The 12618-nt window shown below is 37.1% G+C and overlaps 1 protein-coding gene across 5 annotated transcripts in view; it reads right to left on the bottom strand.

The window, feature by feature from the left end:
• The window catches only part of qki2 (QKI, KH domain containing, RNA binding 2), a 33848-nt gene extending 22345 nt beyond the window's left edge, over positions 1-11503 (bottom strand). For all 5 annotated transcript variants that reach the window (XM_016489348.1, XM_016489349.1, XM_016489350.1 and 2 more), the window contains exon 1: positions 10806-11503. In XM_016489348.1, the coding sequence (XP_016344834.1) occupies positions 10806-10947 (142 nt within the window). In that variant the 5' untranslated portion in view covers positions 10948-11503. The remainder of the gene's footprint in view (positions 1-10805) is intronic.
• Between the last annotated feature and the right edge of the window lie 1115 nt (positions 11504-12618).

The following is a 12618-nucleotide window of genomic DNA, read 5'->3' as shown; positions in this document are numbered from 1 at the left end:
CTCAGCAGGCTGTGGTCCTCTGAATTCCACCCACAACACCACTCAGTCCTGAAAATCGACCAGTATTGTTTTCAATGTCTCTCATATGTCTTACATTAGTGAACGCAAGTATGTAAGTACATTTACACTCAATTACATGCAACACATGCTCTTGGCACGAGTGCATCTAACCATGTTTTCGATTCCTAAAACAGCATTTTCTGATTTACAATGTTTTAAATAAATCCCAACTGGGACTGGTTTCGTCTGCCCATATGCTATCATTCAGAATAGAGCTGATAAAATAAACCCTCGGAGTGAAATCAGTCATACAAGGTCCCACAATGAAGCACAAATCCAAACATCAGCTCAAACTGCTCAAAGCCGATTAATTTACACATTCTGGCAGTTACACATGAAATTGGTATAATTGGTCACTTTACATTGAGTGTTGAAAGGAGATTAAACAGTCAGTCAGAAGTTTATACTGGGTTTTGTGTGACTCTATGGCTTAACATTCCAACAGTCTCAAAACTTTGGACTAAGCATGACTTATCCCATGAGTCACAAGGGCTGGGCGATATATACAATATTCACAATGATTCTGCTGGCAATATTAAACAAGCAACACTGTGAATATCACAATTTTAATGGTTTTTATTCATCTGTTAAAGCTAAAAGGATAGTTCTTCCAAAAATATAAATTATGCCAACATTTACTCACCCTCATAAGACTCATCTTCATCTTCAGAACAATTTTTTATTTTTTTTAAATCTTACCAAACATGGTAAACGCCATGCCTGCTTGATGAACAAGAACAAACCTCACTTGTTCTCATGAGGGTGAATAAATAATGACAGAATTTTCATTTTGGGGTGAATCATTCAGAAGCATAAATTCAGAAGCAAAAATTACTTTATATTTAAGGGGCGAGTTCGATTCACTTCTGGGAATAAATTCAACGATTCAACTGTTTATGGCATTACACAAAAATTACACAAAGAAGTCTCTGCATGCTATTTTCATAAATTGTTACTATTATATTAATAAAAATATTTTTGCATATTGTTATATTGGTGCAAATTAAAACGAATACTGATATTAAAATCAATCTTCCTTGTGTTCATTTAGTAAAATTCAATTTGAAAACACAACATTTTGGATCTGCTAGGAAACAATGACTATTTGGTTGAAATGGAGATTCCGCAGTAAAAACTATTACAGAACAAATACATAAATAGACTGAAAATTAAAAAGTAAACAATAAAATAAATACTACGGTCTGTTTAAACCATTCCCTGAAGAACAGCTGAGGTGACATAAGACATGTAATTTTCCACCCCCAGTTTTGCTGTTATTAGCACAACCTTCAAGTGCACTAAAAACAAACGACTGTACAGGCGACTGGTCAACACTGGAAAACCACTACATAGACAGACAGTGAGATAGTCCTTCCTACTGCTGCTGTAGACCGTCATTTACATGTGTGTGTGTGTGTGTGACAGAGAGAGCTCAAGATGACTCTGATTACAGTTTGTGTTTGTTTACTGTCATCCGAGTCGAGCTGTCCAATACTACAGTATGATACAGTTGGTCTGGTATGGCAGCAGGCGAGCAATGGCTACATCACTGAGACATAAATATCACCTCCATAATGCTAGCTGCGCTCCTGCACTTTAAACACACAGCGCTACAGATAACCTATTCAATTGCTGTTATTTACTAATGACACACTGTCATGCGTCTGGCTTAAATTACTTCTTCTGACACCTTTATTATTTTTCACACTTTTAGTGTCAGCCATGGGAAGTTTGTGCCTATATCAACTTCAAACAGGCAAATTTGGATGCAGTTTTTAGACTTTTTGAAACAGTTTACAAGAAAGAACTGGAAATCAGAGATATGTGCTGCCAGAAAAGCAAGCATGATTTAATGTGAGCTGTCAGACACATTCCTTGGTCGTTTAGCGAACAAAAGTGTTGTTGCCTGCGAGAGCTGGCGGTCTCCAGACCATGCTGGACACTGCATAAAGACAAAGCGGTTACTCAACCAAACGCTGCTTCACAGTATGTGCCATTACATAAGGCTTGAAAAGATGAGTGCACATACACAGACACACAAATTCATATAAAGACAGAATCGGAAATAATGATAAAAACTATACATTATGAACAAAACATTTATGAAAGGTTGTCTATTCAAATATCAACCAAGTACTTCCCATTTCTAAATGAAAGAATGTGCCAGGTTCTACAAAACAAAAAAAATAAACAGCACAACTGTTTTCAAAATTGATAAGAAGAAGAAATGTTTCTTGAGCACCAAAGCAGCATATTAGAATGATTTCTGAAGGATCACATAACCCAGAAGATTGGAGTAAGTCTTCACAGAAATCAAAGAAATAAATTACATTTTAATTATTATATTAATGCATATGTCAAATAGTATATTAATACATATATCCATTTTAATATATTTTATAATGTATTTACTCATGCCTATATCTAGTTCATCATACAGATATATAGTTCTCTTTTCCTGCAGTTATAAGTTGCCACTGATGAGTCTTAAATGCTTTGACACAATCTGTATTGTTAAAAGCGCTATATAAATAAAGGTGACTTGACTTGACTTAAATAAAATCCTTTTATTTAATTATTATTATTTTACGCACCACTCCACAGTAAAGTGTATGTCATGCAACGGAGAGTTTTAAGACTTTGGAACAGAAACAGATTATTACAGTCTCCCATACAGAGACAGTGAAGTTGGCCATCTGTGGCAGTGTGGGAGAGATGAGAGACGCTGAGATGAACAGTGAAAACGTGATAAAGAAAGGTAAAAAAATAATAAAAGATAGAGAAGGTTGCAAGAGGGATGAAAGAGTAGACCGCAAACAGTGAAACCATCTGGATACTCGTTGACTGCCAGGAAACTGTCCGACTCCTTCGTTTTCACACACAGAGAGCAGACGCCACAGTTACTGCAACTGTCAGGCTGTTAGTGACAGTGTAAAAACAAATGTGTACATGCAAGAACAATATTTCCCTTCGCTCTGACAATATATCTTCAAACTGAATGCCTTCTTCAGACCAAATACCTGTGGTGAAAGCAAATCTATTTCAACTGCAACAGTCATTTTAACCAATAACTTATGACATCCCCCTTTTAAGCATAAAAATTCATTATTTAATAATCCTAATGTTTCAAGCCCATAAGCTGTTATTTGGCCTGGAATACATAAGGAGAGTTTTTGAGAGCTCTTCCCATATACACTACTTTAAAAAAAATTGGGGTCATTAAATTCTACTCAGCAAGGCTGCATTTATTTAAACAAAACAAAAATCATAATAATCGATCTTTCCTGTCACTTTTCATCAATTTAATGCATCACTTGCTGAGTAAAACTGTTCATTGCTGACCCAAAATGATTGAACCATAGCATATATGTCTCAAAAACATCATAAATGGACAGTATAAAAGTAGTCTATATAATTCATGCACTATATTCCAGTTATTTTGAAACCATACGATAACATGACAAACAGACTCAAATTTAAATAATTTGCCTTCTGTCGTAACTATTAAAACAAACATGGTGCCAAGTTTGACGTCAATAATGTTTGGTCATGTGATGTGCCGCAAGAACCAATAATGTTTGATTATCTCATTGATATCCAACCTGACATGATGTCCAAAAGGAATTATATTTCACTTAAAAGCTACAGTGGAGGGCAGGTTTATTAGAGAATAAATACTAAACATTTGATCTGTTCATCAAAATTAACATTCTTTACTAGAAAAGTAGGATTTGGAACAACATTGGGTGAGCAAATGACAGATTTTCCCTTTAAGGTCATCCTGATTCTCTTGGCAATCAGAAAATTAGAATGCGCAGCTTGTGCTTATCACTCTGATTGTGAACTCTACAACGTCATGATGTGATTGTGATGGTCAGCACTAACGTGCTGTGGTGATTGGATGATAGCTGAGAAAGATTGTCTGTTGGTGTCAAGAAGATTACTGCGGGCAAACTGACAGTTAAGGGTGAGATAAATATTGAGTATTTACAGATGCAAGCAAAGCTGTCTGGGAAGAGCAGGAGACTGATGGGATCACCGACACGCTCGATAATCAACATTTATCTTATCAAAGAAAACAGCCAAAGGGAGACAAAGAAAAATCAGACACACAGGGACAACTGAAAAGCACCTTCACAAACACAAAAGACATGAGGACTGACACAGAGGCATGAGATGTGACCTGAAAATAACATTATAACTGCCACTTCATAGCTCCAGGCACATCTGTCTGCCACTGCCAAACAAAGCCGTTTCATTCAAAAAGGCCACTGCGAAAAAGTGAGTTAGAGGAATCAGATCTAAACATTATTAAAACAAACTCTTATTGTTTGAGATTCAAAGCCAGATGTGTTGTATCCCTTTGTGGACCAGTATTTATTTAGCTTTACTCTGGGAATGAAATCAGTTGAGGCCAATTGTGAATGTTATTCCACAGAAAAGAAAAAAAAAAACTTCCCTTTTCGGTGGATATCACAAAGGATTCCTAATTTTAAACCAACTGTCTGTGTGACCCCTTTTCAGAAACCATTAAATTCCTGATGGATGAAATCATGTCCTGTTTTTTTAAATAATTGTTACTGATGTCATAGCGTAGATCTAAATGTGTAAAATTCTGTAATGACAAAATTTAAATGGATGATATAAATATAATAGAATATAAACTACCATTCAAAAGTCTGAGGTAAAATTTTTTAAATGTTTTTGAAAGAAGTCTCTTATGCCCACCCATGCTGCAATCATTTGATCAGAAATACATCAAAACAGTAATATTGTGAAATATTACAATATAAAATAACTGCTTAATATTTTAATATTATTTTCAAAATATTATATTCCTGTGATGTAAAATCTGAATATTCAGCATCATTACTCCAGTGTCCAGTCTTCACACGATCCTTCAGAAATCATTCTAATATGCTGATGTGCTGCTCAAGAACATTTATTATCAATGTTGAAAACCATTCTTAATATTTTTTGTGGAAACCATGATACATTTCTTCAGGATACTTTGATGAATAGAAAAAAGAAAAAAAAAATAGCATTTATTTGAAACTGATTTTTTTTGTCTTTACTATCACTTTTGATGGTACTATTGAATGGGAGTGTAAATGTAAAATATGAATTTAATATAAAAACCATAAAAAGGTTTCTGATGCTAAATATAATAATAAATAGTATGACGCCCCGATGTAGCTTTTCATGGGGTTAAACAGTGAGTTCAGCCTGTTTCATTCACCTGTTCCCTATGGAGAAGTGTTTCAGAAGAATTATTTTAGTGCATATTAATTTTGCGACATCTTTCCTGACTGAACTTTGCAGAAATTGGAGGGAATCTGTCTAGTCGGCATGCCCTCGATCCGTGCCCTGGTCCTGGAGCCTTTCTGTATCTCGCTCTGTCTGTGTCACGGGATCTGGCTAAGGAGGTAATAGCTTAATGCAGTGAAAATCAAAGAGCACTGATGTCACATGTATTCTGAGATGAAAAGGTCATATAACTACACTCACTCAGATTCACTCATACTGAAAGAAATTTCAAATAATAGATAAATTAATAAAAAATGGACACAATTATGTGTGTAAAGTGACAAAATGTTTCCTGGAACACACATTCATACCTGATACTCTCTCTCACACACACACACACACACACACACACACACAAACACTTGATCTCTGTCTGTGGAACATTCAGCACCTCTAACAGTCATGAAGTGGTGACAGATTCATGAAGAACCATGTGATCATTGTGTGTGCCCTTGTCACGGTCATATGATGTATATAGGTCAGAGTGGCGTCCCTTCATTGCTCATGTGCCAGTCTATGTTTGGAAGGGGTGACCACAGAAGCATGCTTTACTCTTTAACCAAGACCATATGTGAGGACAATCAGAGGTCAAGACACCACTGAGAATTCTAACTTTCCTAACACATTTGCCTGGAGCAACTTTCACCCCTTTAGGAAATACATGACGCTATGGAGACATTTAGAAAACTACCAAATTACTGATTTAAGTGGCAGACTTCAATACAAGCATAAAGATAGATAACCCCTAAAAATACCAATGTTTAAAGGGGTCATATGATGTTGCTAAAAAGAACATTTTGTGTATTTGGTGTAATGAAATGTGTTTATGCGGTTTAAGATTCAAAAAACACATTATTTTCCACATACTGTATATTATTATTTTTCCTCTATGCCCCGCCTTTCTGAAAGGCGTCGATTTTTTACAAAGCTCATCGGTCTGAAAAGCAAGGTGTGCTCTGATTGGCCAGATATCCAGTGCGTTGTGATTGGCCGAATACCTCAAGCGTGTGACGGAAATGTTACGCCCCTTACCATATTGTGATGCCGTGTCCCGGCCGGAGCGAAGAGACAAAAACATTAAAACCCATTATAAACGAGGCATTTGTTGCATCCAGTGGGGACATAATTACGGATTATAATGACTTATACTGTCTTTTTACGCGTTGCATCGCGCCACGTAAACATAAAACCATGTCTGCATTTGTGATCGGAGAAATTACAAACAACAAGTGCTACTCTACACTGCCCAAAACTCGCGTTTAAATCGTCAGTGGCAAATTCTTTAAATATAAAAAAACGTACTTACAGTCTGTGAGTCAGAACAGCCGGCATTGTAGTCTACTCTCCCAGGATCAGGAAACAGTCCTCCATAAAATTCGCTGGACACATCTGAATATTTAGGTTGAACTGTTCTGGAACCGTGTTGTAAATTCAACTTAACCACTGATTTCTAGTCATGTCCTCTTTTGGAAGGCCAAACAAAGTAATTTCGCTTTCACAACGAAACACACGGCGGGATAGAGTGAGCGGAGGCCGGAGGCCTAGAGTATGCAGAGGCCGGCTTGAGTGAGCAGAGGCCGGTGGGCTTGAGAACGGCGCGGCCGGCGGATTCGACGAAGGAGCGTCCGGTGGGCTTGCAGCAACCACATGCGACAACCGGACAAAACACACAGTGCCTTCACGACATGGCAGCGGCGGCAACAATACTACAGCGAGAATAAAAGTTACACCTTCTTTCTTTGCGTGAACATTTTGGCGGCGTTATGCAAATCTTCCCACATAGTGACGTAGACATGTGGGGGCGTGTTAGAATGAGCCGTTTTAGGTAGGCGTGGCTGACTCTTAACTTTTATAAAGAATATCTCTTTGGATTTGAGACTTTAGTCTTTGCAACTTTACAGATCTTCTTTATGCACCAAGAGCTTGTAACACTCCAAAGAGAAAGGAAAAATTGAAATCGGTAAGGCGCATTCCATAAGATGCAAACTTTAAGCCAAGTGGTATGTGAAAACACAATCAAACAAATATTTTTCTTTAATTTAGGGGAACCCTGTAATTTATTTTATAAATTTAGTGTATTTAATTTAAATGTTTATTTATTGTTTACTGATATAAAATACAAACAAATATTGTTCTTGAATTTATGGGAACTCTGTAGTTTATTTCATACATTTTGTATATTTAATTTCAATGTTTATTTAACATTTATTGATAGAAAATACAATAAAATATTTTAAATTATAGGAACCACATAGTTAATTTTATACATATTTAGTTTCAATGTTTGTTTAATGTTTATTGATATACAATACAACCAAAGAAACAATTTTCTTAAATGTATGGGAAGCATTCAAGTTTATTTTGTAAATTTTGCCTATTTAATTTCAATCAGGGGGTTTAAACTTCATTTAGAAAAATTAGAGGAAAAAAGAAAAAAATAACTCTTATAAAATGAAGAGGGAAAAACACATACAATATTTGACCTTCTGGGGTTGATGATATTCTGAAGGTTAAGCACCTTCTTTGGCAGACCACTTTTTTGGCCTTATTTTGCACCCTATTTATTGAAAGTGCCTCCAACAATAACATTTGTGCAATGCTGTTAACACAAGCCCAATATTATTTATCCTACGCAATAATAAAAGGCAACAGAACAGTTTCAGTAAAAAGAACAAAAAAGCACATTTTGCAACAATTTCACTGGTAGGTCCCCCTGGGGCTCTGTAGTCCCGTTTTATATCTAAATCAGATAAGGAAAAGCCAGTGTTTTCAAAGAGAGGTTCAACATTGCTTCTGGATCCTCTCCCAGATATTTTTCTTCCATGATGGCTTAATTACTCAAATAATTCAATAAGCAGCATACCAGCAGAATATCTGTTCCTTAGAGGGAACACAAAAGAAGTGTGAAGAAAAGAGCAGCACTCGGAAAACACATGCTGGAGATTTACAAAACCTGGAAACAATAACACAGCACAATATCAAATATGAGTTATCAAATATATAATGTGTAATGCTTGTATTAATTTAAAACACTACAAATACAATACACACTAAGAGCAAATGCTATAAACAGTACATTTTTAAAAACCTATATAAACAACTGGAACTGTAAGCATGCTGACCTGTAGGTAAAAAATAAATAAATAAAAACCCAAAAGAACACATTTGAAACTGCAGACACAAACAACGAGTTCTCTGGCATCATAAAACACACTGGGTGTGAAAAGAAAAGGTAGCCTACAAGTGCTCAAGCAAAATACCAAGCTTATTATATAGTAACCTCTTTACAATAACCTGACAGAACTGGGATCCTCATACAAGGAAAATATATGAGACATTAAAGCTATACAAAAGGCAGTGGGTGATTTGGAACCCCTCTGTAATAGTGAGAGGAAATCTAGATCAAAGAAATTCTACCAATTTTTCAGCTAATCAACATTTTAAGAGCTCCATCTAGTTTGTAATATGCTTGAATAAAGAGAACAGGCTAGGCTAAATTAGCTCTAAACAGAGGAACTGAAAAACCCAGGCTTAGTGAGGTTATTTATGACACATATTTCAATATGCCACAAGCTATTGGTGAGTTATGATGAATCTAGAGAGATTCAGTGTACTAAAGAACTAGACGGACTGAATTCACTCTAAAATGGATTGTAAAATACTGTGGATATAAATCTAACAGATCACCCTTCTCTCCATAAAAGTATTGCAGTGATAACCTTTATATTAGTACACTGGATTATCAGCAATAAACTGAGAATGAAATAAGCCAAGGCTATGGGCTGTATGATTAGAATGTGAAGGAGAAAGAGAGAAGTGATTCTGTTATCAGGTCCTCAGCTTCCACTGCATTCCCAGAGGACAACTGCTGGTTACATGCGTTCTGCAGCATTCAAATGTGTTAAAAGTGCATCAACCCTGAGTAAACTCCAGCTTTAAGTACAAACCTTGCTTTACAATACCAACCAGGGGTGCGTTTCCCAAAAGCAACTCGCTACCAATAGAGTTCAATAGAAAACTAACGCCCATAGTAAGCTAACAAAGGTTTTGGGAAATGCACTCCTGGTCTGGAGAGCCTAGGCAGATGACTTGCCACTGTAGTATGTTATAAATAGCCCTACCACTAAATTCACAAAACCAACAAGTAGGCTAGTCTCGATTACAGCCAGTAGTTCCTCTAATCTGAGTATCATCCAACTGCGCCATGGCTCATAATGATGTTTTGTGAGTGGATGCATCTGTGCAGATTTAATCAGTGGATTTGATCAGAGATGTTTCCAGGTCATGTAATTGATTCATTTGAGCAAACTAAAAAAAATGTTTTCAGCTACTGTCATTTAGGGAAGAAATAATACCATTTAAAATCTTTGATGATGCCTGTTAAACATCAAAACTTGATCATTTTCCCACATAAGATTCTAGACTGTTACAGTCTAAAAGATTGAACAGACTTGTTAAGCGATAGGCCTAAGCAAATGTGTTCTTTCATCATGAACAAATCATTCTCATTTACTTCCATGTACTGACTCGTATCTTTAATTCCTTTTGACGGCTTTCTTGGCTTCATAGCCTATATATTGAGTAAACCACAGGCTAATCGAATTTGAGCACAGTTGTAAAGTTAAAGACACAGTTAAAGACTAACTGAAAGAACACACCCTCTTCACTGAATGAGTGAGGTAATCTCGTTCACAAGAAATAGAGGAAGAGGATGAATAAATTATGAATATGTAGAAATGACTTTTTGTCTCTATAATATAACTAGTGTATTAAAGTCACTTCCAGCTTAAACGTTTTTCTTTTGTCTTCAATAGTAAACACATATGATCCTTAAACACTTAAGTCTGTAGTCTAGATTAATAAACGCTCATTTTAATAAAGGATCATAAGATTTGTTTCAGTCCTAAAAGACTCGACGTTTACAACGAATCAGTGAGTGAAACATTCAAAGACTCGCTCACTCATACTCACTTGTCACCACTAACTGGCATAATAATGTAGCGTGCAAGAAAAGTTATTCTTCACTGGGATGAAAAAAAAATCAAAAGATATTATTTACAAACTCCGGAGCTTGTTTACAACAATCAAGAAACTGAAAAATAAAAACACAGACATATTTAGGATAAATCGTCTCAGGTTACTTATGTAACCATGGTTCCCTGAGTAGGGAACGAGACACTGTGTCCTCTAGGTTTCCCCATAGCGACCCCTAGAGGATGCAGTTCGAAGTTCCCATGAAAGGGAACGTCTCAGGTTACTTATGTAACCATGGTTCCCTGAGTAGGGAACGAGACACTGCGTCCTCTAGGGGTCACTATGGGGAAACCTAGAGGACGCAGTTCGAAGTTCCCATGAAAGGGAACTGAAGGCATCCACAGTTCTTACGAACCCAAATCAAGTGTGTTCTTTGTTTTTAAAGAAATATATAGAACTCTCACCTTCATCTAACAGTCGCTCGAGATGGTTGAAGATACCACAGAAGTTTGGCAGGCTGCTCATCAGTTTCTTGTCGTTCATGAGCTGCATCAGATAATCAGGAGTCGGCTTAGGCTTCTCCTTCGTTTCCATTTCCCCAACCATGTTTAAAATATTACCCTCCAAAACAGCTAAAAAATGCGTTAAAATTCGGGAAAGCACGACAGTCCCCTAAAAAAGCAAACGGAGGGGTTTGATATGTTTTCCCTGTTTTATTCCAAACTCCTGCCCCGATGATGCTACTTTTCAAACGCAGTGTTGAAACTTTGTATCACCCCCAATCATCGGATTTTAAAAAAACCAACTGATGACGCAATTAACGAAAGGAATCTGCGCGAAAGTTCTTGTTTGTAGAGTGTTTGCCGTCAAATAACTCCAAAAACTCCCGCATGCCCGCTGAGATTTGTGCGTCTGTCCTCTTCTACAGAGAATGTTTTATCGCCACCAAACGTTTCTTTATCCCCAGAACCTTCCACAGACCGTCGACGTCGTTCAGAGCACTTGAATAACGGTTTTAAAGCAGGGCAATGTTCACTTGTAGGCTCTGTCTCTCGCGCAGTGGAAACTCCTTTAGTTGCGCCTGATGTTTCTGTGTTCAGAGCTGTTCTCTCCCAAAGCTGTCTGTCACATGATCATGATCAACCCTACACTGCTCAACATTGCCATCGAGCGAAGTCGCCAACAGGGAGGAGAAACCTGCACAATTTGCCTTTCTCCCTCTCTCACGCAGATGCAGACCCTCTCACACACAAACTTGTACATATATACTTCTTGTGAGGAGGAGCTCCCATAGATGTTGTTCTTATATTAAAGTCAATGTGATTTGTACAGATTCTAAATCAATGGAAATATGCAAACATTCGATTGAAAACGTTATAATTAGCCTACTGAAATATAGCCAACTCGTGTGACAACTAGCCACTTTCTAACCCTAAACCTTACTATATTTACATGTTCAGACTTTCAGCTATTGTAAAACAAATATGCACACTCAATAACCCTGAAGCAATGATATGAGGAAAAAAAAGAAAGTGGGTATTTTTTCTGCATTCCAATGCATTACTAAATGTTTAAACATGGACTGTCTTACAGATAAGATTATCTTAGACGAAGCATGGTGGATATCTTGGTCTTATAATCAAGTTTGACTAGGCCAGTGTCTGTACTTCACTGTCTTTGTTTCATAAGCATGCATTTTACATGTTCAAATCCACCTATTAAGCAGGTTTTATTTCTGAAAGTGGTGCAAATGCATTGGCAGGAGTGCATCTCAGCCAAGTTTTGAGAAACAGGAGAGAGGGGAATGAAAGGGCTTGGAGGAACAGGAAAAGTTTTCATCAGTTCTCGTGGCCCTCCTCCTTCCTCTGTGAGGTGGGCAGCATTCTTATGCAGATAGACACATACTCTAGCAATTGCTCTAACAACAACTAAAGGCCAGAGTGAGAGGCCCTCCTGCAGGGAGCGGTTTGATGATGAAATGCTGACCCAGGATCAGATTTGTGCCATGTAACTTTTTAAGCAACCATGGTAAGTGCAAGGGTAAAACAGATCCAAAAACAGGAGAAAAAGACTTGTTGATGTTCTGTGCATTCATACTGGGTTCTGTCTCCTTACCTAGTGTCCCTACCGCCTTTGTGATTGTACTCTGAGTGAGCGTGCAGGGACAGCGTGGGTTAGCAAGCTAAACCTCTCACACACTGCAAAACATATTTTCTTGATCAGCACATTTTTTTCAGTGAATATCCAAATAAAATTCAGTAAAGATGAATTTACTTG

This window comes from Sinocyclocheilus anshuiensis, unplaced genomic scaffold (genome assembly GCF_001515605.1).
Source record: "Sinocyclocheilus anshuiensis isolate Anshui unplaced genomic scaffold, SAMN03320099.WGS_v1.1 scaffold1885, whole genome shotgun sequence".
In the NCBI taxonomy this organism is placed as follows: domain Eukaryota; kingdom Metazoa; phylum Chordata; class Actinopteri; order Cypriniformes; family Cyprinidae; genus Sinocyclocheilus; species Sinocyclocheilus anshuiensis.
Note: the sequence above shows the minus strand (reverse complement) of the source record. Positions and strands in the feature narration are given on the sequence as shown.